At 41.8% G+C, this 22,322-nt stretch overlaps 1 protein-coding gene across 3 annotated transcripts in view; it reads right to left on the minus strand.

Annotated features, from left to right (window-relative positions):
- Positions 1-22,322, minus strand: part of LOC138212820 (transcription initiation factor TFIID subunit 4-like) — a 91,740-nt gene that overhangs the window by 50,545 nt on the left and 18,873 nt on the right. For all 3 annotated transcript variants that reach the window (XM_069173404.1, XM_069173403.1, XM_069173402.1), the window contains 6 exons: positions 22,104-22,193; positions 20,908-21,108; positions 16,590-16,665; positions 15,384-15,498; positions 7,168-7,337; positions 666-796 (listed from right to left, as the gene is read on the minus strand). In XM_069173404.1, the coding sequence (XP_069029505.1) occupies positions 666-796; positions 7,168-7,337; positions 15,384-15,498; positions 16,590-16,665; positions 20,908-21,108; positions 22,104-22,193 (783 nt within the window). The remainder of the gene's footprint in view (positions 1-665; positions 797-7,167; positions 7,338-15,383; positions 15,499-16,589; positions 16,666-20,907; positions 21,109-22,103; positions 22,194-22,322) is intronic.

Below are 22,322 nucleotides of genomic sequence, written 5' to 3' on the forward strand. Positions count from 1 at the left end.
ACACCATCGGGAGCAATTTAGGGTTCAGTGTCTTGCTCAAGGACACTTAGGCAGGAGTGGACAGGAGGCGCTGGGGACAGAACCACCAACCTTCCGATTAGTGTGTAACCCAGTCTACCGACTGAGCCACAGCCTCCCGAGCCAAGCCAGCTTCCATAGTTTAGGCTTTAAAATGTGCTCACGACACAGCAGCAGATGTATATCTTGGCAGGTTAAATGTGGTCTGACCATGTTGTGTTTGTTTGTAAGTGATAAGCTGAATTATGATTTCTGTTCTTTTTTCTTTTTTTTCTTTTTTTGAAAGGAAAACAAACAAAAATATTCACACATTCATACATAGTCAATAAAGTGTATCATACATCCAATGAATTATGAATAAAAAGGGACAATCCTAGTCTGTCAGGGTTGGCTATATATTAGCTAACAGGCCAAGTGGTTCCAAAAACAATTATTATTGGAGTGCATTATCTGGAGTGCAGTGGCTTCACAACAATTATCAGTTACAAAAGAATGCATTGACAGGCTTTAGCAGTAAAGATGTTATCTTAGGACATCTCTACTTTTTGGGTATATATATGTGTGTGTGTGTGTGTGTGTGTGTGTGTGTGTGTGTGTGTGTGTGTGTGTGTGTGTGTGTGTGTGTTATACAGGTGCATTCTCCCTACCTTACAGGAGTCGAGTCGGTGCTGTGCGATAGTCGAAACTTTTTCTACCACAGTCCGAAGTCGTGACTGTGTGGCGTGCGAGATGAACGTCACTGCCTCCATGGGGACCTCCGTAACTCCAAACTTTTTAGCTGTGAAGGATAAACACACACACACACACACATACACACATATTTAGGACTACACAAAACTTACAACCAGAACATCATTAGTGTCAAATACACCTTTCTCTTTAGCAGATTGCTTCTAGCTAATAGTGGTTTTCATTCACCTTTACAATTAAAATCATGATTCTCTTCTTTACCAACAGGGTATTTTATAACATTGTAATATAACCTCTGTTCTGCCTGACTGAACGGATAAACCGGCCATAAGTGGTATTTCTATAATAACTTCACTCGCTTCTATGGTTTGTTTTTTTGAGAGGAGCAGCAACTAAACAGGTAGAAAGTAATAGTTTTTGTAGAGAAACACACACACTTAAGATCTCATAAAAACAACATCCATACCTACTGTACTCACACGCACATTCCCACAGAAGAAATGTCTGGATTAGTATGTGCAATTAACTCCCAGAAAGAGGACTCATCAAACAGAAAAGTTAATTTGTTTCACAGTCTTAGTGCAAATTCCAGAGTGGTTTTACTAGCTAAGCTCCTTCGAGTGTGTAAACGACATTGACCATCTCTTTTTCGGAGAAGGATAATTTAGTTTCCTTGGAGCAAAACTCATCTGAAGTCATAACAAAAGAGAGGAGGACAGACTTTGGTCGGCTTGCTATCTGTTTCCAACTTCCTTTTAAATTATTCCATTAACATAATTTTCTCTCTGGCACCCTTTTAAGTAAACCACACCAATTATTTAAATCAGCTGAACAATACATACACTCCTCACCCGCTCAAGCTTTGAAACGGATGGAGGGAGCCCTGTTAGCCTTATAATTACAGTGGCAATACATGTGGCAATGTCACAAGGTCAAAGAAAAATGGTAATAGGCTTCTGCTTCCTAAAAAAATACAATCTTTTAGGGACATTAATATTTCAGAAAAAGTTTAAGAGACACAGAGACACATTTCTGTGAGTAAAAACACATTATTCAACGTGTGCTGATACAAATCGTTATTCTTCACCAAGAAAAAGCTTGTAAAAGGGCTAGAAACAGACTAACGATCTGCACAGCTTTAATATTCTGTTTGACAGGAAATGGCACGCACCAAAGGTTGTAACATCTCCAATTAGTGGAGGCATTTAAACCCAAACTGCCTAATGCACTAGTTAGCTTTTTTGGCTGCACTAGCAACATGAATTTATTAATGGTAATGTTGGTCGGTCCACCCCTTTTGGTCCAGACTGAAATATCTCGTTGTTTAGTATTTAAAAGTTGTTGCTTATCCAGTAAAATACCTCAGCACCAACAAGATAATGATCCTTTTCCTCTATTATCAGGTCAATTTAAAGTTGGTCCAATACTTTGGTTTATGGGTAATAATGATGTGACAAATAATAGAAAAAATGGAAGCTTGTTGTAAAACAGGTTGTGTGTGGTAATCTACCACCACATACGTTATAATTCTCCCTCAAAGGAAGATGAAGACACCTTTCGTGGAGTATTTTTCTGCTTTTAGATTCAATATCCAGCGAGTGGAAAGGTTAGTATTTACCTATAATCATTAACTACATATGCTGTATATCCCTGTAAAGCAGGTATGATCAATATCTTTATAAAAAAGGATGTATCAATGAGAGTATAACTTTAGTATTCTGGTACACTGCTGTTATAGTGTTGGTTTTTGACCCCAACAGACAGCTCGACTTGCTCAGCACCAAATAGCAGACAACTGGAGAGCATATTTATTTTGCAGCTAAAGAGTAGGATGTATCACAAGTGGAGACCAACCCACCAAGACATCGCCCATTGGTTTATGAACTGCTGTTTTGAAGCCTAGACTATGGCACTTTAGCCGTCACCATCTTGTTATTGGGGGCAATAAGTAACCATATTTGGATGAGCTGGGGAGGGGCGAGGGATGGATCTGACAAAAACAAATTCTTTTGTTCTATCCGGTGTTCTTAGCACCCTAGTTTTCTAGTGCAGTGTACCGCCACCTACAGTTTTTAGTGAAATACGTGAAATCACCTAAGTGACTGTGTGTCGTTCGGCGCATGCACAAGACAAGCCAAAGGGAAACCACTTATAAATATAATGGCTCCACAGCTCTGCTAAAGCACAGGTAACCATTAAAGGGTGATGACATGTTCGCAGCTTGTTTCTGCGGTCCCAAGTGGCCATGCAATAAAGCTCCAGCTTGCCAGGAATCCAACTGTAGTCATGTGGTATGCCCACTAACCATTAGTCCTCCAAGATAGTGCTGGTTTAAAACAAAGGGAATTTTTGTCTAAAAATAATATGCAACACCTGCTTTTCTGCTCTTACCTTTTCTTCCACTTTATCACCTCTGTGTATATCTAGTGCTCAGTGTCTCAAAGAAATGTTTTCAATGGGGGACTCTCAGAGTTTATTAAATATTATTTACAAGTTCAAACACAGAGATTACAATTTATATCTTTATGTACTCTGTCACTCTGTTTGCATTTTTATACTGTAGTGGCCTGCTAATCATTTTGAACACAACAGGCATAAAGAAATATCATGGAGAGACTCAATCTGCATTGAGGCCTTGTAACTTGAATATTTACTTTGAATAAAACTGACTGGTATCCATAGCAAAAGGAGTCCCTCCTGAAAAGTGGCTGGCAGTGAACATGGAGAAGGTCCTGAATGGTCCGTCTGTACTAGTTTATATCTATAATACCTGTAACTCGGTAATTGCTTCTTCTTACAATCCACGGAGTCGTTTTCACTGGTGCTTTTGACATAACGTTCACCATCTGTTGACCCTAACATACCAGAATTACACTTGAGGCAGCTACTTCTTGCTCAATTGGTTAGAAAAAAATCTATGCTTTCTAAGAGACCACCATGATTTCCGACTTACAGGTTCTGATCTTCATCCCTAATGATTGTAATAAACCCATCTGAAATCTTCTCCACTGCACATCAGGAAGCCAATAAAGTCTTAAGAACTGCTCTATTCTCAAATGGCAGAGATGCCATCGCATCGAGTCATATCCTTCTTACAGTCCACACCCATCTTAAAAGTGCTTCATCTGCCCCCAAATATAAAACACAGCTCTTTCTTTGAGCAAACAATAACAAATGCTTCCCTGGAAATCTGGTCTTCAAAACAGAAGGTTCTGAACATTGCCATGTATTTTTCCAGATGGACAAACCATGTAAATCTCATCAGTATATTTGAGTGACCCTTTGGAAATTTGTTCCCTCCTGAACCTTTGGTTTTATAACTGAGCAGTTTGATTTCTCCTCTGGTCATTTAATGCTTTGAAAGTAAGAAACCACCAAATATTGGACAGAGCAAGGGCAGTGTGGTGTCACACCAAAGCATGTAATACACATGTTTTCCACTAGATGATACTGTGTTCGAGTCATGTTTTGCCTCGCTTAGGAATAAAATATTGAGGAAGACGGTCACGTGACAAAGCTCATGTGACAAAATACAAAAAATGATAAAGTCCACATTGGGAGATTGGGAGCGTTGGACTGAACAAACACAAGACTTTCATACAGGAGACCGCTGTTTGAGTTCATGAGAAAACAAAACTCAGCGTTGATTCCTTTTCAGTAAAATAGGTTCCTCACCTCACTAAACATATATAACTTATGTAAGGTACGTTAAGTCATTTTTGTGATATTCAGTAGTTTTGGTGCCTAAACCAAACCAAATTACTGCTGTTCCACATTAAACCCAAACCATGATCTTTTCCTAAACCTAATCACGTTTTTTAATGTCTACCCTGGGACCAGTGTTTGAGTCTGAGAAGGCAAAAGTCTATGTAGATCTCTTTTCAGTAATCTAAGTAAACTTACGTAATGTACGTTTAGTAGTTTACGTGATATACGTAACGTCACTTTCATAAAATTATTCATTTTAACCCAAACCATGGCCTTTTCCTGAACCTAGCCATGTAGTTTTTGGTGCCTACACCAAAGGCCTTGGCAAGGAAAAACGTGACGCTGCATCCTCTAGTGGAATAACGGGTGTATTACACTCTTTGGCATGATACCGGGTTGTCAAGGGACGCAATATTTGTGACACAGATGGAACATTTAAGACATGTCAACCATGATAGCCCAATAACATCTGGATGATAAATAACTAATAAAAGATTGTTCAAATAAAAAATTACTATTTAGTGGCAGCATTTGTTGCAGTGATAAAGCTCTCTCAAATTTCTCAAGCTGCTAACATTAACATTAAAAAAAACAAGTAAAATGATGTGACTGCCTCGGTCCATGATTGTAATGTCCAACACATAAAGCTTAACATGCTAGAATAGGTTTGGTAAAGTAGCTTGGTGATTAGGAAATTAGTCAAATATACCACTCTGCACAAATCAGAAACTCAGAGAACACATTGTTTAATGGATAAACACAGAACACTCTTTCTGATGCCAAGAGAGATACTGAAGCTCCTGTCTCACAGCTGACATGTTTGTGTTGACCCGTGTTTTCCCCCAGCAGCCTGTTAAGCTAGTTTAATGTAAAAAAAAACAAAGAAAAAAAAACAAAAACAGACATGATGTGATTGCAGCATTAGGAGTCATGTATGTTTGGCAGGAAATCATGCTAAAACACTCATCCAAATGCAAATGAAAAAGAATAAATCAGAATAAACAAATTTTCTTGTCAATGCTTTTACTTCCCTTTAGCCATTAAAATGTCAAAATATGTTTGAGGCAGATGAGGTAAAATTACATGCATGGATGTTTATTTTATTATTACTTTTTCAGGATGTAGAATTTGATTATTTTAAAACATTTTCCATACATGTGCATCTTCCCTGTGCATCTATGTCACAGCAAGTGTGTGAGTGGACCTTTAAGGTAACAGTGGACTATCATTACTTTGAGGAGCTTTTTCTAGAGAACTCCAGCTGTGCCTGTGTTCTGGTTCTCGAGCTCAAGGATGAGCCCGGAGAGTTATGAGGGGAGAGGAAGAGAGAGGTTTGGGAGAGGAGGGCGGCACTAGTGTTTGCTTGCAGGGGATGAATAAGAAAGGAGAGGAAACAAGACACTGAGGGACATGAAGAGAAACTAAGGAAAGAGGCAGTCAACATCCCCTTTTGAAACCAGTATTCAAAAAGAAACAAAAGAGGGGATGAAAGGAGGATTTAGGACATCAACGCTGATTTAAAAATTAAAAAGTAACAAAGAAAAGAAAGACCCTGGAACCCATGTTTTTGTAGGGCTACAGGGCAGGAAAGGTCACGGGAAAGTTTTAGTGGGCTGCTCGACAGTAAATCAGTGCGAAGTGTATGTTGGTGCTTTTACAGTAAAGAGGAGCCTCTCTGATTGAGTGGAGGTGGCAGGCCGGGGGAGCCTCCCTCGGACTGCTGTCAGCTACAAGCGTGGAGAGGCCAATCACTGACACAACAAAGCTGCACAAGTGCCACTTCCCCAGCAGGGGGCGCCCTAGCCTCCTGCCCTGTATCATGCTGCGTGTCCCCCCTGAGGAAAGATTTATATTTTTAAACAACCCCTCTACCCCAAGGTGACGGGATAACAACCACGCCGAGAGTCCACGTAACCAAACATGACCTCCAGGCCTCCACGCTACACTAAAGATACTTTAATTGAGATGAAACAAGATGAGGGCGCTAGACTCCCCGTCACGTGGAATTACGCTGTGTGTTTTTTGATCTGATGCAGAGGAGCAAGATGCTAGGCACAGTTTTATTTTGAGTAATAATGCTCATTATACGTTTTCACAGGTTTCACTGTGCAGCCAGAGCCTTAAGTATATTCCAAGCAATGAAAGTGCCAGTAGCAAATAAGAGGTAATGAAGACACTATCACACTCTCATGTGATACTGAAGACAAACCAAGACCTCTCCGCCTGTATCGATTAGCACATGCAATACGTTGTGCTGTCAGAGTGTCAGGATCTGCTAAAAACAGAAAAAGAATCAAAATCTCACTGCCAAGTTTCATTCCTCTAAACTCTGTTCCTTTAGTCCAGAGGACAATCTGACAGCCAGCCTTCAAAAGACAAACCCATAAAGTATTTATGCATGTGCCTGCGGTCCAGCGAGTTCAGACAGCCACTGAAGAATTCATTAAAGGAGGTGAAAGAATTGTTAAGTGTATCAAATTTAAACCAAGGCCAAACAAGAAAAGGCTCAGTTTGTTCCAGTGAAGGGGAGAAAATCAAAACTGTCCTCAGTGATGACACAATAAATACGGAGACAACATGCTTCTTACACAAAAGACAAAAGCTTTGGAGGGAGAGATGAATTGATCCGACATAAAGATTTTTCCTGCGGTATTAGTGGCCGCTGGAGGTTTGAGAGGCAAACATTAATATTGAAGGTTTTATGAGTCTTGACTGTTGCGTTTCATAACGGGTGATGCAAACATGTCCCACCTGTTTCCAGAATGCGTCGGTGCAGCAATCCCGGATGAAGAAAGGCCTCGTCTTTACATGAGCGGATCTGCGTTCCCACGAGCTCTGAGTTGGTGGCGAGTATTCTGGCGCTCTCCTCGTTCAGGTTCACTCCGGCCATGGAGGCCACGTCATTAATGTCATCATCGTCCCTGAAACGTGAGAGATGGAAGAGCAGCAAATTACATTCAGTGGAAATCATTAGCTTTTAATTTAATAATCTCTTCAGCTATAGAAGGCCCAAGTGCAGTGGTTCTCAACTAGTGGGTCAAGTCCCCAAAGTGGGTTTCGGGGCTAATTTGAGTGGGTTGTGAATAAGTATGTGAAAAAAAAGTTCGATCAGAGTCTACAGAACTTTCTCTGCTGCACTTTTATTTTTGAACACACACGCTATTTGCCATTTTTGCCAAACCCAGTTGCTGCCAGCATGGTCAGGAAAGTAACGACCAAAACTAATGTTGTCACATCAGTAGTTAGCTCTCATTCACTTCAATTCTTGAAATTTGAGGAGCATCATCAGTTTAAACTCTTTTAAAGTCTGTCGCTTTATTTTATTTGGGTTTTTAGCCATAATTGTAGTTTTTTTGCACTATATTTGGTTAACTCATGTTTTTAACCGTTGTATCCTACTGAGCGTAGACCTCAGGTTCATTTTTAAATTGTTGAAGCTGCCTTTAACCAATCAGCATTGACCACCATATCTCCAACATTATGCGCTGAAACTCTACCACTGCTGCCATGTTGGAGCCAGCTCAACATCATTACACTTAGCCAACCCCACTTGTCAGGTATTGGTCCGCCCTTCAAAGTGGCTGACCAAACCTTGATGCAAACAGGGTTTCCAGACTGTAATCACAGTAAAGACTGAAGCTGTGAGCGATTGTTAGGTGGTGCCAGGCTGGAACTGAAGGTAAAGTCGGTGAAAGTCACACGGGTCGCTCATAGCGCAGGCCAACTAGGGAGGCTGCCTGTAGGGACTGTGCTGGTGTGTCAACACTGTTTCCTGCTGTCTTAACCCTCCTCAATCAGTACAAGAATTCCTTGAACACAACCTCTTACTCTGCATCAGTATTCATGTCCTAACATTAGCAATATATATATTCCTTGAAGAAATGATTTGGAGATCCTGTTTTCACTCACAGGATGAAATTCTGCTTTGGTTTTGTCACGGAGGGCTATACTTTGGTCATAATGGCACACAATTCCCATTCCGGGGTCTATTTGTGTCAACAGTTGGAGAGGCAGGAAGATGAAGAGCGTTTGGAGGGAGCTTTGCTCGGTAAGGATGCTCCTGAGGATTGGCACAGAGCTGTGATGAATCTTGCTACACGCTTAAGTCAACAAACTCTATTTACACACCGCTGTGCAACACCTAGTGATGCATTTTCTTGATGTACTGGACATTTCTCACGGGCATAATGTTGACTTCATGTTTACATGTTATTATGCATTAGCAAAGACAAAAGAGAGTGAACATGTAGAATTTGTGTTTGGGTCATTGCATTTAACAGAGGTCCACACGTACAGGCTACAAGTTTTCTTCGTGAGTTGTCATTGGGAGAAATTCCCCTACAATTATTATACTTGGCAAGTAATGATTGTGATTCTGGCCTGCATTAGCTGAGCAGTGACATGTTGCGCTTACAGGACTGGCCCGGAGCAAGCAGCGGATTTTCTGAGTGGCTTTGACGGAGAGAACAAAGAGCCACAGAACACACACAGAGTGGCCTCTCGCCACTCACTGGCTCACCTCCACACTCATTTATGTTCGTGCCACGGTTGTTGGTTGCGACATCCCCATTGTGTGTGTTGCTGTGCTTTTGTGTATGTATGTGTAAAGCGTAGGGGCCCCGAGTTCTTTTAGGCGTCTTGGAGTGTGGGCACACACCGTCAAGCCAACTCCACCCCGCCGAGACCCTCGTGCTCCTTCAGTGCGGCCACAGAGAGCCGATATGAAACTTGACACCACGGCGGGAGGTTGACAAAGACGATTAGAGTAGCTCCCTGAACCTCACACACCTCAACCTTCTCTCTTCTTTTCCTTCTCCCTTCCATAAACTCTAATTACGCCTTCACAGAGAGAATCTGAACAACAACACCAGCATGGATACATAGGATTATACCCTGTGCTGCACCTTGGGCTGTGTACCTTTCTTCATCCTGTCCTCATGGATAACTTGACCTGCCTTAAAAACAAACATGCCCGAGGCCATTATCACTCAGATGCAAGAAAAAAAAGAAAAAAAAAGAATGGCTGCTACGACAACAGCTTAAAACTATATATGTAGTTAATGGACATGACGGGAAAGTGATTGCACAAGATTACTGAACGATAGCAACCATCTGCCAGTCAGGTAGATGACATCAGTGTAAGTCTGTATTGACAAGCTGTGTAAAGACACTCAAGGCCCACAATTAAATGTTTTGAACCCCAGTGTGAAAATTATCTACCTGCTCATTATGAATGATCCTAACAGCCTTTGTCTGCGTGTGACTGCAAAATTGAAGAAAAAAGTGGTGGAGCACATGGTTCTGACTCAGTGAAGAACACCAACAGACACTATTAGATATGAGGCAGTGGTGGAAAGCAATTAGGTACATTTACTCAATTGCTTCACAATGTTAAGTTACTTGTGCTTTATGAGTATTTCCTTTTGATGCTCAGGACAATGGATAATTTAACAAACTTTTAAAGTACAACGCATTGTTAAAGATCAAACCAGTAGTTTCTGGGTCACATTTCAGATGTCTATGAGTTGTTTACAGCTCCATCAAATAGTGAGTTTTCCTTTAAAATTCTCACATTTCAATAAATGTTCAAATGATCAAATATCTTTCCCAAAAATCAAAGATTAGAGAAAAAAGGCCAAAAACTGAAAACAGATTTGTGGATCAGAACTTTGTTTTTACTTCTTTCCTCTTTCAGTAATCATCTGACAACCCCTCACATTTATCTGCTGTCCCAAAACTGGATATACTGTAAACCTGGATATAAAGTAGTTCAAACTCGCTCAACCTCCAGCAGCTACAACAGTAACATGCTGCTCACACACGGATGCTTTAGTAATCATTATCTAATTATGTCATATATGATGATAGATCAGTCAGAGGGACCAAACCAGTACTTTTACTTTAATAATTTAACTACGTTTTGCTGTTAATACTTTACTTAAGTAGGATTTTTCATGCAGGATTTTTACTTATAATGGAGTATTTTTACTTTGCTGTACTGGTACTTTTACTTAAAGCATCTGAATAATTCTTCCTTTACTGAGTGAAGCAATGGTGACAGCAAATTAAACACAGTAACAAAGGCACAGGCTAGGTGAGCATTTAACAATATGCTAATCTGCTGAGGACTGACAATAGGTGGAAATGTTTGTTTGGATATATGTACACCATTATTCATGTTTATTAAAAAGACGGTGAGAGCTACAAGTCTGAGGCAGGCAACACAAAAGGTTAGATTAGAAAACCTCTGTAAATCACAGGAGGTGAGTTTTATATGAACCATCAAGCCACAGTTGCATACTATTTCTATTCATGTTTTTACACGTTTTTAATTACTCCTTTGATAAGATATGACCTGGTTAGACAGACTATTCACCTTACGGTTTGTTACTGGATTGGAAGTGACCTTAAAATAATAAGACAATTAACAATGAGGAACACAAGTTTAGCTTAAAGGTAATGTTGTGTTGCCTGGATATAACACACCATGAAAGTCTATTGAGTGTAATAACAAGTATAATTCCTGACAACTGGCTGAGGTGATAGTATACATATCAAGATATATGGCATTAGTACAGTTAATATATATATACACATACATACATACATACATACATACATACATACATACATACATACATACATACATACATATGTATATGTATACATAAATATGTGTATATATATATACATAAATATGTATATGATATGTATAATATGTATGTATGTATACATGTAAATACAAAATAGGTTTATATATCTATATATATATATAGATATATATATCTATATATATATATATATATAGATATATATATATAGATATATAAAAACCTTTTTTATTATTATTAAACAACAGGCCCAGCTTACATGATGCCACAGAAGATGTTTGACTACAGCTGCACAACAACTCAATCCCCCAGACACAAGTATGTGTTGCTTCATTCTCACCTGTTCAAATTCACAGTGAATGTATGAGTAATTTGGATGAATAATTATTTTCATTGAATTTATTGGGGGAGATAAAACAAAATTATCAACAGAGTGCACAAAAAAAAAAAAACCAGACTCCAAGAACTCCGGTGATATCTTTTTCTTGGACGGTCTGATTTCAGGGCTGTTTGGGATCCCCGCAGCTCAAATCAAATGAGAATGCCAAAGAAAGGTCTGACATTAAAAGGAGGGAATGAGATATGAAATGCAAAATATTTCAGACCATATACAGCTGCACTAATAAAGCAGAGATGTAATTAGCTTCCACAGAAGTTAAAGCGCAACCTCTCAGTTATTGGTTGGGGTTGGCCCGGGGACACGGAGCCGACGGCCACGTGAATACATATGCATGTCGTTTCCATATCAAGCTTGTGTTTCAGCGAGGGCACGCCATAGGTGGTGGGAGGACTGCACTTTCCATTTCGAGGTTGTGTGTGTGTGTGTGTGTGTGTGTGTGTGTGTGTGTGTGTGTGTGTGTGTGTGTGTGTGTGTGTGTGTGTGTGTGTGTAGTGCGTCCAGATTTCCTGTGGCTCCCAGTCTATGGTGCCTCCCCCACTGTACACCACCACCACCTTCACACCAATCCACCCCCCTGCACACAAACACACACACACACAGACCCCGCCTTCCCCTCCCCCCCGTGGTCTCTGTGCCCAGGCAGGGGGCTCTGATTGATCCCTGTGACTAACACCCAGACCACGCGTGTTGTTGCGCCCACACTGAGAGACATGCACCGCTGGAGTATTCTCCACAAAAAGCAGCCTGAAGTTCACTGGGCAGCTGATGGGATATGTGTTCATGACCCAAATGGATGATCGAACTGGTGGCTGCAGTGGCTCAAGAGAAGCCAAAAAATAAAAAATAAACAGCAACAAGCTAAATATTGCAAGTGTTTAATAAGTAACTGCTTTAAATATAACAGACCACTCGCAGTCTGGAATAATTATTCACAAGAATTAAAAAGGCCTGGTGAGGAAATAGTGTAAATTAGATGATGGTGATGAAGGTGCATGCCAACGTACTTTGGTTTGATGTGTTGATGAGAACATATTAGCACTCCACACTTCTTAAAGTGTATTTTTTCATTTTAATGTCACCACTTTCTTTAAGGATCTATTGAGCATCTTTCGCGTGGCACGACAGCCAATATTCAACATAATCTAATCTTGTGGCTGCTGTGTTTCCAAGTCGCGGCATCAACAACTTTTGGGAGGTCACTTTTAAGTTTCTAATTGAGTCAAATTTATTTGTAAAGCCCCTCTTAGGCAAAACAGGCACATCACATAGCAATTTACAGAGCAACAAAGGATTCAACCACAAAGTCATATAATGAAGTCACTTTGCTGGTAAATGATGGAAAAGAGCTGGTGGACTTTTGCATCCACTGGCAACAGTGACGGAGAAGCAAAAACGTTAGTCCTTCTTCTGCTTGTGTTGGTCTTTTCCTATGCGACTGTGCCAGCATTGTGTGTTAGTGCGCACAGACACCATGCAGGACAAGGTTGGATTTTAAGGGGCTGAGGCTGAGCTGGGAGGTTGGCAGAGGGCTGAGGGCCTCGGCTGGCTCGCCAGTGATTACAGCGGATGTCGAGTGTTTACAGAGAGATGAGGAGGGGAGGAGGGGGGGAACAGAGACAGCTGCTTTCACTCTGTACTGTAAACTACACACACCGACACAAGCACTTACACAGAAGGCTGTAGCTCCATTGGAAACCCCACAAGCCCTGCAGAGCGTGTGTGTGTGTGTGTGTGTGTGTGTGTGTGTGTGTGTGTGTGTGTGTGTGTGTGTGTGTGTGTGTGTGTGTGTGTGTGTGTGTGTGTGTGTGTGTGTGTGTGTGCTCCAGCTGGCCCGCTGGGACCAGTGGTTCAGAGTGACAGCCATACACACATCAGCCCCCGACTGCAGCTGAACACTGAGCAGGCCGGGTGGGGCAACGGCTGCTGGATGCTGACTGACCAGACCAGGACTTTTTTTTCTTTCTTACAGTCAACATGTTGTGACACTTTCTCCGCTCTCTGTTGTTACTCCTAACATTCAGTCAAAGAGACTTTTATGTTTAAAGGTGACCTGGCTGAACTGCAGTATAATTTTGCCTCTCACTTTCACACTTTTTCTTTGTAATTTGGAAGCGATTGGTAAAATAAATAGTAGTAGTAAATAAATCTGACATGACTTGACTATAATATACAAATGGCTGTGACTCTTTTACTACTGTCTCTTTCAAATACAGTAGAAACTAAAAGGGGGACTTGTAACAAACTTGTAAAGCTAATAAAACGTGTGATGTACAAGAAAAAACAGCCACCACCTTCGTTCACAGACCACGTCATCATGTTCAAGCTGCAGGTTTCTGAACGTGTTGTGAAGACAGTGTGGCATCAGATTGATGTAACACCAAGCTCTTCCAGCATGTTTATATCCTCAGGGAATAAAAAGTGATAGCAAACAATCAACAGTGCATGAGGCTGCAGAACTGAGAGGTTTCAGGCACCAGTGACCAACCAAAGGTCCAGCTGAGACCTTTACAAGAGTTTAATGAATGAAGATGATATAGGAAAACAAGAGGAAACTATGAGAGACACAGATTATCTCAATCATTCATTAAACACTGAAATCGATAGCGGCTCAGCTCAACTTATATGTGGCTTCAAGTAAAAATGAGATGTCAAGGAAGTTCTGCATGTGTGTTGTTGGAGGAAAACAAACGGCCGACACGCAGAGATAAATAAATGTCATTTTAAATGTATTCCTGTATTGTGTTAATATTACTAATCTATATGCCTCTGCAAATTGTCCCTCGGGGATAAATAAAGTGTTCTGAATTGAATTGAGATAAATAAATAGATGGAAGCATGAATGTTGGTGTTGAGGGACGACACATTTAACAGGCACCTGACCTGAATACGAAGGAAATTTGCTACAAAATGTCAGTGACGTGCTGCGCAGTATTGGGCTTATGTTGAAACCAGTGCATTTGAGTGTGGTGGGCCACTGTGATCACTGCAGGGGGGGGAAAGGTCGCCAGTAACAAGCAAGCCTGACAGCTTAATTACCAACGCAGCTAAAGATTTATTGGTTTATCAATCAGAGCCCCCGGGACTGCCTTTCCCCTCAGGAGACGGGAACCATTACCATGAACCCGTTGGCCCATGTGACCCAGTCTCTTCTTGCCCTGGCCCGGTCACACCGGGGCAATCCTAAACCCCCTGCTCCTGTCAATACATGCACACACGCATATTTGACACGCACACAAATATTCTTAGATCGGTAGGATATACACACATGTTCCTGTGCAGCCGAGCAGAAACACAAACAAACACAGAGAAACAGAGGCATCTATGCAAACATGAACTTACACACAAGCATGTAAATGCTGCAACACACACAGACTCGCAAAAAAAAAACACATAAAGACTCACACGAAACATGGACCACAAAGGCCAGCATGTGGGCGATGAACCTTTTATGTTTTGAGACAAAGGCCCAGCTGAAGCAGAGACAAGACCAGAGAGGAGAGAGAACGAGGGAGAGAGCAAAGCTGCAGGCTAAATACCGTATGTTTGACTTAACCAAAAGGTATTTTCAGAACCGCATCCAGAAATTCCAACCATCTGGACACAATTATCTTATTTCTAAATTAAGATTTAGCTCATTTGCAAGCCCGTCGATGAGTTGTGACACTGACACAAGGAGGGCGACCGTGAGGGTGATCTATTGGCTGGCAGTGTGTTGCTATGTGGTGGGCGAGGGGAGAGAGAGAGAAAGAGGACCACCGATCAACCAGCCGGGCAGGCAGGCAGGCGGGCGGCCAGGTGGCCAGGCAGGCAACTCTGGATAAACACTCATAGCCTTAGCTGAGAGTGTAGCCTGTAGTCATGCAAGAGGCTTCTTCAGTGAAATGCTGCCCCCATGTGATAGCAGGCGGGAACAGCATGTGCTCGACAGTCGAGTCTCCTGGCGAGAGGAGTTGTACCTGAAAGAGCCTCCTCCGGGGTCGTTGAGCTTGTTTTTCTGATTCCCAGAGATCTGAACAGGCAGGCCCATGGGACTTTTGCCTGCTTGGATTATGGCTCCCTTTCCCATTGTGCCTGTTAAGGAAAGATGAGGGGGAAAAACACAAAGAAGAAAACACTAAACAAAAAGGAAAGGAGTAATGTTATCATTGAAGTGTCCCCTCCTATCTGCGTCAAATATCCTCCCGTCTAACGACTACCTTCAGCTGTCTCTGTCATCCTCACAGGGGGAGATTGGTGTGTGTGTGTGTGTGTGTGGGGGGGGGGGGGGGGGGGTTTACTGTCGCTCTCCCCAGGTTGGTGCGGAGAGCGTCGCTCTGTCAATATCACTGCGCTTCACCGGCTCTCCTTACACTCCTAAACCGCATCCTGCTCCGAGACACGTTTTCCAGAGAGGCACAAGGACTGCCAGAGTGAATTTAAAGTTGATTTTAACAGGCATGTTCCTAGCCAAGAGGCACAGAAAAGTATTTTTAGAACTATCCCCGCATTCCAATTTATGGGCATAAAACAACCTACAGATCTTTCACTGCAGGCAATCTTGGGGAAGGGGGCAGATCAAATTTGTATGCACCTCCGATCGTACACAGACACACACGCACGCACGCACAAACAGGTACAAACACGTACACACATTACACACACCACTTGAGAGCACACAGCTCTCTTCGGGGAGCGTTACACCCGGTTGGTGTTGGGGCGATATTTGTGGGCTTCTGTGGGAAGAGTGTTTGTGAATCAGTGTGAGTAAGCAGCAGCGCAAATGTTTGAGAAGGCTTCATAACCAGACAGGAAAAAACACCTGTTCTCTCCACGGCTGCTGCCTGTTTACACATCTTACAGCCGACTGAGAGAACAGTTAGACTTTCACTAATGGCTATCTTGTGTTGAACATCCTCCTGTCATGCAGCCTCACTGAAAGATGTCAATATAGCAGGTTGGAAACAAGAAAATCATGAGTCAGTCTGAAAAAAAAAGTTACCATGAAATTATAGTAGTCTTTGTTTAACCTTTTGTTATTAACTGAATATACACTTAAGTCATCCGCCAATCGTTTTTCAACACCTGAATGCCTAAAATAATATTGTCAGGTAGCCTACTGTACGTGCATTTGAGTTTTGGTGATTCGATCACATGTGTCTGCAACAGGCCTGCAGGTGTCTTACCATGCGCTCTGATGGACTGTGTGATCACCACGGGCATCCGGACCTGGCCACAGACGGCACCTCCGGTCTTGACACTCTGAGAAAGCAAAACTTTACTGTAGCATATAAAAGTGTGTGAGTGGAACAATTGTGAAGTGAGGGAGATTAAAAAGTATGAAATTGTATGCCTGCTAAACCATTTCTGCATCTTTCCTCAATCGTCAAGAGAAATTGTTTAAGAAAAAAATGAACTTTCAGCCATATAGTTAGATGGTAGATAGCTGCTTGAGTTTTGTGTACCGATTTCTATTTGACTGTAAACATACTAAAAACAATTGCAGTATTAATGCAGGACAGATGCAGAATGAATTCTACAATGGCTATCTCTACAGAGTACTGAGAAAGTGGAGATCAAATTAAATGCACGAGGATGGATTTCTGCCACTGTATGTGACCTACATTTGCTTGCATTTGCAGATAAAACAAAGGCAATAAGAAGTCAAGACTGCAGTGAAAAAGTAGTTTAGCAGAAGAAGTAGTAGTAGTAGAAGAAGAAGAAGAGGGAGCATGGAGGGGTGGGGGGGGACTATGCTGGGCTATTAGAGTCACTTCCTTCCTTGGTAGCAGCTAAGGGCCGAGCCTCGGGCTCAGCCATCCATTCCTACCAGTTTGCTTCTTGCTGCATATTTTTTAGCCTTGTTTTCCATTCCCTGACACATGCTATATTACTGTTCAAGCTACTGAGAAAAAGACAGAGGCCATTTTTCCCGGAGATCTACTGCAGGGGTCTGCGAGAGTGGGAGGGAAAGGGGAAAAAATACATTCAGAAGGAGCAGATAGCTGGCACCTCTGGCCAGCTGGCGACACAGTTAAGAAGGAGAAAAAAAACCTCAGGTAGAAAGTTTGAGAATCAAGACACTGAAACTGAAGCGCTCATCTATCATTTCAAAATTTGTTCTCCTGCTTTCAAACCCCAATTATCAGAGTGAATGGACATGTTCGATGTTATTTAGGGGTAAGAACAGCATGGTCATTTTATGTAAAACATCTGTTTGTGCTACAAAATTCCAGTTAGACAGAACTGGATGACGACGACCTTGTTTCCGTATACAGGGTTTTCCCTACAATTATAACAGTAAGATGCAGCCACAAAGCATTTTCTAACAGCACCTAAACAACTGTGGCTTTACTATAAGCATTATTCGACCAATGTTTAGTGATTATTATTTTCATGGCAAATAGTGTATTTTTAAATAAATACCGCAATGATAATAGTCCATAATTATGTGAAAATCTACAGTTTTTAGTCAAATAACTGTCCACCAGCCCGCATCCCTAACACAGCACCCAAACCCTCTAAATACCAGGGAAAACCCTGTTGATAGTAATTATATTAGTATATAACAATATACCGTATTTAAGTGTCAAGACAACACACACTGCAGGTGACACTGCAGATTATTATGACGAATCAATAGCTGTCCACTTGTATTGTAGCCGATGAGTTCAGTTATTAAAAGTTTGCTTGGTTTACTTTCCAGAAATGTTGATATTGTTGTAGAACTTAAAGATCAGACATTAGAAATATTAACAATGCCTTAATTAATATACATATAATAGCACATGTAATGAGGCTATACTGTACATGTGTACATGTACATACTTTGCTGGAGTGAAAACTCAACTGCTACAATGCAGTGATGTGGCCTACTTCCATCTCTCCATTCATTCATGGTTTTATCAAGTCCATTCACCTCGTACATCATTTGCCCTGAGGCAGTTTAAGGTCCAGTTCCCTCATAGCTAGTGGTTAAAAAAAGAAAAGAAATCTAACTACATTTACATTACATTTTAAAAATAACTTTAATAAATCTTCTACTTTTAATGTGTTTAGAAATATAGAACACTTCAGATACCTTAAAAAAACAAAACATTTAATACAGTACAGTAAACCCATAGCGCTATAATTAGTTACATTTTAAATATAATTGTAAAAATCCCTCTGTATAACTGCATATCCTGGAGCATTATGTGTAATTAAATAATACATCTTAAAATAATATAACTCCATATCTATATGCTTCCATACAACTCAGAGAATTTGTTTCTATTCTACTCTATAAAAGCAGATTTTTTTTTTTTGCCTAATTCATCTGGCCGTCTGGTTTCAGACTGTTGATGTGCCAGTGGCGATCATTTACTAATGTTTTGTGGGATAGCTTATGTTGGTCTCTCTCTGTGTGTGTGTGTGTGTGTGTGTGTGTGTGTGTGTGTGTGTGTGTGTGTGTGTGTGTGTGTGTGTGCATGAGAGAGAGTGAGAGATACCAGAGGCATGTTCTGGACATAGACTGTGGCCGCCACATTGCTTTAAAATTGACCTGGGGCTGACCTAGTTACCTCGCTTCACCCTTCAACAGTTAACGGGTAGAGGGAGGGAGAGCGGGAGGGAGGTAGCTGAGAGGGCGATGCGGGGGCAGATACAGTGAGAGAAACTGTTGGAAAGAGATGGAGAGAAAGTAGCATGGGGGGAGAGATGGAGGGGGTGAGGAAAAGACAGAAAGTGAGGGACAGACAAAGATGGAGAGGATGGCAGTGAGAGGAGAAAAAAAAAAGAGAGAGGGAGAAGGAAGGAAAGTGAGAGAACAGCTGAGAGAGAAAATGTAAAAGAGAAAGAGAGGACCCTCTAGCTTACCCACCCCTCTGCCCGGAGCTCACCAATCTGAGTCTGACCTCACTTGACTCATCCACAGACGTCTGTGCTCTGTGGGACCGCATGATTTTCAATATCCAAGCGCGCACACACACAGTGTACACACCTGTGGTAATGTGGCAAAGATGTGAGTTGAGCGAGGCCCTCACTTTTCAGAGCTGGACCCTGCATGATACCTGGCCTTACCTCAGCTGTGTCTCCCCACTATCACTGGATAAACTGCTCACAACCTGTTAGAGCGACTAACCATCACAGACTCTATCCTGCATATCAGAAATCAAGAATATGTAGGACTGATGACATGCCGTGAGGTCAGAAATTTAAACACTGCCTCAGACTCAGTGCACTAACAACTGCTGTGTGAAACTTTCATGTGATTGTAACACCTTTCAATACATTTTAATAGCATGATAATTATTTCTTGTTTGTATAGAAAATATTATTAAAATCTGTTTGTGTGAATCATAATTACATTACATTTTACATCACTTAACAGCAAGACATAAATTTCATCATAAATATGTGATAAACTTTATTCATCCCATCATGTGTGCATGAATTGTAGTATTCAAAAGAGACCTCGCTTTGAGACGGTAAAGTCGGGTTCCTCCAATCAGCTGCTTGTGTTGGATCATCACCTGCTGTGATCAGTGGAGCTGATCAACAGCCAGTTACACGCTGAATGATCTCAATACTGTGAATCTGTTGGCTTACAATATGTCATTGTTTTTATGTTGTGTTCTCATTAAAAAAGAGAATAAATATTTTCTGAAGACAGAACATGTTCAGATGTGGAGTTGCTTCATAGTGCATCTGTCCAGGTTTTACTCTTATTGATGTAGTTTACACACCTCCTCCTCTAAAACTTCTCTTTTTTATTTGTTGAACTGTAAATCAGTGAATCAGTGATCTGGGTGTGACTCTTACTCCCTGTTGGATGTGTGACTTGCAGCCAATGACACTGTGACACTCTCCACAATGATAATTCAGCCTTGTATAAGGCCCATCAACATTACACACACACACACACACACACACACACACACACACACACACACACACACACACACACACACACACACGCGCGCGCACACACACACACGCACGCACCCTTGTATAAGGCCCATCAACATTACACACACACACACACACACACGCACGCACCCTTGTATAAGGCCCATCAACATTACACACACACACACACGCACACACACACACACACACACACACACACACACACACAAACGCTGCAGCTTTACATTCATCACATTCAAGCACTTCTCTTCTGAATGCTGGAATTTTGTGGGTAAATATTTGTCACTTCTATTACATTTAACTCTCTCTGTCCTCACACATCTTAAACACCGTCTGAGCACATGATTACAGGAAGAGTGAATGAGATGCATCTCCAGATTTCCTTCTCTAGATGAAAAAACACTCTTTAAGACTATCCATGTATTGTATTTGCTACATTTTGCTGCAACGTATATTCAATGTAACTGTGATGTTAGGGAACCAACAGTTTAAGCTTTTTCTGCTCTTGTGGACTTCAGTTCAATTCAAACAGGAACTGTAAATGTAAACACTTTGATAACTACGTCTGCTCCAACTGGGCCACTCTATACATACCATGGCAGTTGCATGTCCGAGGGTCCCGGCGCTGGCACCCGTGGTGGTGCTGACGCTGTTAGGGTGGCGTATGCGGACAGCTGGCCCGGCCATGATGGCAGGAGGGGGGCCGCCGGGCACCGGTTTGACTCCCTGCTGTGGGGGCTGGGTCAGGGACTGCTGACTGTTCAGCAAAGACAGCCTGAGGGCCGGGAGGCTCTTCTGTTGACGGGCAGAGGGAGGTCAGGGTTTGTAGTTGCACAGCAAAACAGGCATGCATGACACAACAGCATACACAGCTGCAACAATGAATACTGCTGTGGTCACTGAAGAATTTAACACAATCACAAAAATATGGCTACAGGCAGCTAAAAAAAAAACACCTGCAGAGACATGCTCATAACTGTCTGCGCATTTTTCACCCAATGACTCGTGATTGTATTTGATGTAAAAACATTTTCTTCTACAATTAAATAGTTTTCAGGATAATGAACCTACAGTATGCTGAATACTGTGTACGGCATTCCCACCAGCCATTTAAGATAAGCCACTGTCACAGCTGACCTGAGGAGCTGACGATGTTCCATACAGACTATTTCAGGCAGATTTTTGACGTAAGCGGCCTAACATCACATGACAACATGTGTTTGTGGGTGGGTTGGAGCGGTCGAGAGCCTTGATGTGACGCTCATCACAGCTGGCTGAAAAACCTGCTAGCTACTGGCAGGGATGGCTGCAGGGGCCACTGTCACACACAGTCAGAAGTCAGGCCAGAGGGATATGTGTGTGTGTGTGTGTGTGTGTGTGTGTGTGTGAGTGTGTTTGTGTATATTATTCTACTGTCAGGCTTAGCCGTCACTGGCTCTGGTGGGGGTCAGTTTAGGGAAGTACATGAGAGGGGAAGCTTAAGGAGCCTCGTCAGGGAATGATTTAAGGGGCAGGTTAGGAAGCAATTCAAGAAACAATTTTAGGGGTCAATTTTAAAAGTAACCAAGGGGCCCAGTAAACTTACAATGCAGGGACCCAGATAACAGGGTTTATTGTTAAGTAGCCAGTTTATGGACACTATACAAGATCTGATTTGGGAGACGTTTAAGCCATAAGACGAAGGAATCCAGTTCAGTGAACCATTGCTTCAGTCAGTGTACGAAACAGTCTTACAGTTTATGGAGCTTTAAGGGAATGTTAAAAAGAAAGTTCACTCGCAAGAAACCCACCTTCAGAAAGGGCACCAGGTAAGGCTGCGGAGATGACTTGAGCTCAGTCTGCAGTCGGCTGGTGAACTCCTCCGGTTCAATCTTTGCATCCTGTTAGGGTAACAGTAAAACATAAACTCCACTTTACGAGAAAAGTCAGACAGTATGTGAAGTACATCACGGTGACTTCGACACAACAAGATGCAATCCCATCACTAAAGGTGAGGATCAACCACTGGA

This window comes from Embiotoca jacksoni, unplaced genomic scaffold, assembly GCF_022577435.1.
Source record: "Embiotoca jacksoni isolate LCO1_2020_lvr unplaced genomic scaffold, fEmbJac1.0.p SCAF_6, whole genome shotgun sequence".
NCBI classification, from domain to species: domain Eukaryota; kingdom Metazoa; phylum Chordata; class Actinopteri; family Embiotocidae; genus Embiotoca; species Embiotoca jacksoni.